The sequence below is a fragment of the Phaethon lepturus genome, unplaced genomic scaffold, assembly GCF_000687285.1.
Source record: "Phaethon lepturus isolate BGI_N335 unplaced genomic scaffold, ASM68728v1 scaffold31024, whole genome shotgun sequence".
Classification (NCBI taxonomy): Eukaryota; Metazoa; Chordata; class Aves; order Phaethontiformes; family Phaethontidae; genus Phaethon; species Phaethon lepturus.
This window is the reverse complement of record NW_010536037.1, coordinates 4,157-8,521: the sequence shown is the minus strand read 5'-3', so window position 1 is coordinate 8,521 and position 4,365 is coordinate 4,157. Positions and strand designations below refer to the sequence as shown.

The 4,365-nt window shown below is 57.5% G+C and overlaps 1 protein-coding gene across 1 annotated transcript in view; it reads left to right on the top strand.

The window, feature by feature from the left end:
* The first annotated feature begins 699 nt into the window (after window positions 1-699).
* The window catches only part of SLC29A1 (solute carrier family 29 (equilibrative nucleoside transporter), member 1), a 6,091-nt gene continuing 2,425 nt past the window's right edge, over window positions 700-4,365 (top strand). Inside the window, exons 1-10 of the mRNA XM_010286048.1 lie at window positions 700-784; window positions 1,295-1,376; window positions 1,651-1,823; window positions 2,051-2,190; window positions 2,399-2,533; window positions 2,709-2,806; window positions 3,173-3,263; window positions 3,392-3,483; window positions 3,628-3,736; window positions 3,996-4,081. Coding sequence (XP_010284350.1) covers window positions 756-784; window positions 1,295-1,376; window positions 1,651-1,823; window positions 2,051-2,190; window positions 2,399-2,533; window positions 2,709-2,806; window positions 3,173-3,263; window positions 3,392-3,483; window positions 3,628-3,736; window positions 3,996-4,081 — 1,035 coding nt within the window. The 5' untranslated portion in view covers window positions 700-755. The remainder of the gene's footprint in view (window positions 785-1,294; window positions 1,377-1,650; window positions 1,824-2,050; window positions 2,191-2,398; window positions 2,534-2,708; window positions 2,807-3,172; window positions 3,264-3,391; window positions 3,484-3,627; window positions 3,737-3,995; window positions 4,082-4,365) is intronic.

Below are 4,365 nucleotides of genomic sequence, written 5' to 3'. Positions count from 1 at the left end.
GGGAGGGAAAGTCCTTTCTCGGGGGTCCTGGGGCTGCGTCTCTGGGGCTGTCTGCGAGAAAGCCACACCGGGGTGATGTCGGGGGCTGGGCAGGTGGTGATGGGGGAAGAGGAGCGGTGGGCACCAGGGAGGGGACAACAGTACCAGGGACGCCCTTGGCTTTCCAAGGTGACCCACGAAAGGGCTGCAAGAGCCTCAGGGAAGCAGGAACTGGAAATGGGAGGGGTTTGTATGGTTCCAGCGGGACAGGCCACTGAATTAAATATGGTTTTGTGCCGCTGTGCCCTGGGTGTCGGAGGGGGGTGGGGGGGCAGACACAGCCCACTATGTATATGCTTCGCTCACAGCCGAGGATTGGGGGCAGAGAGCTGCAGACTCACAAATCCCTTAAGAGCCTGCTGCAGAGCAGCTGGGCAGCTGGCACCGGGCAGCCTGGGCATCTCAGGAAAGCGGTTTCCCTTTCAGAGGGAAGGCTTGGTGTCACTCGCCAGCAGCATAAGGCCGTGTGTCACAGCCTCTCTGCTGAAGGGCCCTGAGCTGCAGGTCACCCAAGCTGCTGCACTGTGCTCTTGCCATTTGCTAACTCTATTTGGTCTCGGTACTATGGAGCACTTACCCAGCAGCATGGCCGAGGGGTTAAAACCAGCACTACCTGGCCTGCGTCCCTCACTCCCCCATAAAATCCTCTGTTTGCTTTCCAGACGGAGAGCAGCCGTGAGACTTGCTGGGACCTGCGCTGACCATCGCTGCATAAGATGACAGCAAGAGACGGGCCCCAAGATAGGTAATGCCAGGCTCTGGTGTAGGTGTGCGGGCACATCCAGGATATCAGGAGATGAGGGACGACAGGGGGACCCAGCATCTGGGGGACCCCCTCTCCTGCCTGCTCACTGGGCCACCGAGCTGCCCCTTCCCTGAGATGTTCTCTCCGTCAGCTTTTCCATAGCAAAGGGGCTGTAAACAGTCCTTGGTGCTGGGACACGCCTGGGCAGTGTGACTTCCTCCCAGCTCTGGCAGCGGCTGCTGTGCTTCTGAGTGCCACATGCCGAGGAGCAGCCACCCTCCCCCGACCTTTGCACCCTCTTGGGGAGGGCCTCCCACAGCCCCTCAGCAGTGCCATGTCTCCTCCGGCAGCTCAGGCTAGCAGGGTCTGTGGGGCAGGGGCAAGGCAATATATTTCATCCTCCCTCCTCCTCCTGGTCTCTCTGGCTGCGGGGTCAGGGACGGTGGGAAGCGATGCCTGTCCTCTGCCCTGCCCAGAGTCCTGCTCCAAACCACTCTGTCCCTTCCGCAGGTACAAGGCTGTCTGGCTGATCTTCTTCATCCTCGGCCTGGGAACATTACTGCCATGGAATTTCTTCATGACTGCCAGGGAGGTGAGGGCTTCCCTCTTGCTGCTGCCCATGACACTAATGGTCCCCTGTCACCCTAGGGACCATGCTGTAGGTGTGGCAGCATGGCACAGCATAGAGCCCCTATGTTTGCATGCAGGAGACAGAAGCATGGGTGACCTGGGTGGGACAAGTGGCACTGAGGCGGCAGGAGGAGCCCTGGGCTGGGCATGGGGCTGGAGGGGGGACAAGGGTGGCCTGAGTGTGCTGGGGGAAGGGCTCGCAGCACCTCAGCCCCACCAGGCTCCTTCCCTCGCAGTATTTCATCAGCCGCCTTGCGGACCCGGAGGACATGAGCCAATTATGGAACGAGACCAGTGGGGCTTCCTTGCCCCTCTCCTACCTGCAGTCCATGTTTGACAACTTCATGACTCTCTGCGCCATGGTGCCCCTCCTCATCTTCACCTGCCTCAACTCCTTCATCCACCAGCGGTGAGCCTTGCCCCATCCTTGCCCCTGCTAGCCCCCATAGGGCTGCCCAGCCCTGTCCTGTCCTCCTGCCCCAGCACTGAGCCAAGCTGCAGCTCGTGCAGTCAAGTTAAAGGCAAAACACAGCTCTCCTGTGCTGGGGCTTGGCTGGGATTCCCATGGGAGTGCTTGGCCCCAGCCTAACAGGCTTTTGGGGAGTGGGTTTTCCTCACTGAGGTCCTCTCTTGCAGGATTCCCCAGCAGATCCGTATCTCGGGCAGCCTGGTGGCCATTGGGCTGGTGTTTTTAGTCACCGCGATCATGGTGAAGGTTGCCATGGAGCCTCTTCCCTTCTTCATCTTTACCATGATCAGCATCGTCCTCATCAACTGTGCGTGAGACAGCGGGGGGAAGGAAAGGGGCACAGCCCCATGGCTAGGACAGATCTCTCTGGGAGGAGAGTATGAAGCTCACTGTGGGAGAGCCAAGGAGGAAGGGGACCTGCCTTGCCTCACAGGGCAGGGGTCTTGGCTCCCCACAGAGGTGCATTCCATCCTTGCCTTTGGTTTCTCATTTTTGCTCATCTTTCCCCTTCGCAGCCTTCGGCGCCATCCTCCAGAGCAGCCTCTTTGGGCTGGCAGGGCTCCTGCCTGCCAGCTACACAGCTCCCATCATGAGCGGACAGGGCTTGGCAGGCACCTTTGCTGCTTTGGCAATGATCTTCAGTATTGCCAGTGAGTAATCCCTGCCCTGTGGGTGACAGGGCCTTCCCAGAGCATTGCTGTCAACAGGATCTGCTGCGGTCAAACTGCGGGGTTGGGTGGGAGATGGCAGCAGGGCCTTACTCCTCTCAGCCCTCGTCATCTTCTTCCTTTTTCCACCCCATCTCCTCCCTTCCTGTGCTCCCAGTTGGCGCCAAGCAACCCGAGACCTTCATCGGTTACTTCACCACGGCCTGTGTGGTGATCGTTCTGGCAATCTTCTCCTACATCCTTCTGCCTCGCATGGTGAGACTTTGTCATCCTGGTGGGGAAGGGTGTGGGGTCATGGGACCTTTGCGCATCACAGCACAAAGACCATGGCCCACTAGCACCCCAGCCTTGGCTCCTACCAGCCTCCCCCTCCTGGGTCAGGTCAAGATCTCCCCTGTCCTGAGGGAGCTCCCTGGGATACTTCCCACCTCAGATACCCCAGTATCCTTGGGGTACTGTGGGAATGAGCCCCTGGCTGAACAGGAAAGCATAACTATCAGCCATAAGTGGAAGGAGTACTTTGCCCATATCGCATTTGCCCATATCTTCTATTACTACACACCCCCTGGCAGCCTTCTTTCCTCACGCATGAATGAGTTCTCCATGGCTGTCTCTCTGCAGGATTTCTTCCGATACTATTCAATGAAGGACAAGACAGAGTACCGTGTGTACAATGCAGAGCTGGAGACCAAGAGAGACCTCATTAAGAAAGGTGAGGGGCTGAGAGGAGGAAAAGGAAGGAAAAAGAGGAAGAGCTGAGGGGAAGAATGAGACAGAAGGACTAAATTAGATCCCAGCTTTCTGGGGTCTGCTATGCCCTGCTTGTGTCTCTCCCCGCAGATGAGCCCAATGGGATGGAACAGAATAACTCAAAGATCATCCCTATCCACAACCCTGATGAGAAGCCCTCGGTCATTGCTATTTTTAAGAAGGTTTGTGTGTTGCCAGTAACCCATGCCCTGCCCTTCATATCAGGGAATGGGCACAGGTGTAGGAGAGCATGGGGAGAGGAGACCAGCCCTGCACTGGTCTCTTGCCTTGTGCTTGGTACCAACGTCTTTCTTTCATCTGCCTAGCTCTGGGTCATGGCTGTGTCTGTCTGCTTTGTCTTCACTGTCACCATTGGCGTCTTTCCGTCTATCACAGCTAAGGTGTCCACTGTCCTCGGAGAGGGAAACAGATGGGGTAAGTGTGGCCAGGGGATGGGGTGCGGTAGGAGGAAACTGGGAACAAGGTAAATGGGAGGAAAGAAAGTGGGGCTTGAAGTAGCAGCGGTACCTGAGGGGAAGAGGAGACCATTGTGCATAATGGTTTGTATGCGGACATCGGCCTGGCTGGGAAAGCATTCCAGGAGGACCCAGACCTGAAAGACAGTCTCCGTGCAATTGGCAGGAGGGCCTGGGGCACCCTGAGCTCGTCAGTGACCTTATCCCCCTTCTGCCAGGTCTCTACTTCATCCCTGTCTCCTGCTTCCTGCTCTTTAATGTCTTTGACTGGACAGGTCGGAGTCTCACCGCCCTCTTCACATGGGTAAGCATGGAGCAAATGCCCAGGCACTTCTCATCCTCAGGCCTCTCAGCCATGGCTGTCACCGGGGCTGCCATCCCTTGGAGGAGGGAGGCACAGACCTAACTGCTGCCCTGGCTTTAAGTCCCAAGCAGAGATTTATGGGCCAGAGCCGAGAACCACAGTTGTTGTCCTGTCCTCCCCCCACCCCTCTTTCAGCGTGGCTTGGATGAAGCTGCCTCCTCCACTTCAGCCTCTTTTGTAAACAAACCTTCACTCCAGCTATGCAAACAGCCAGGCAGGACGGC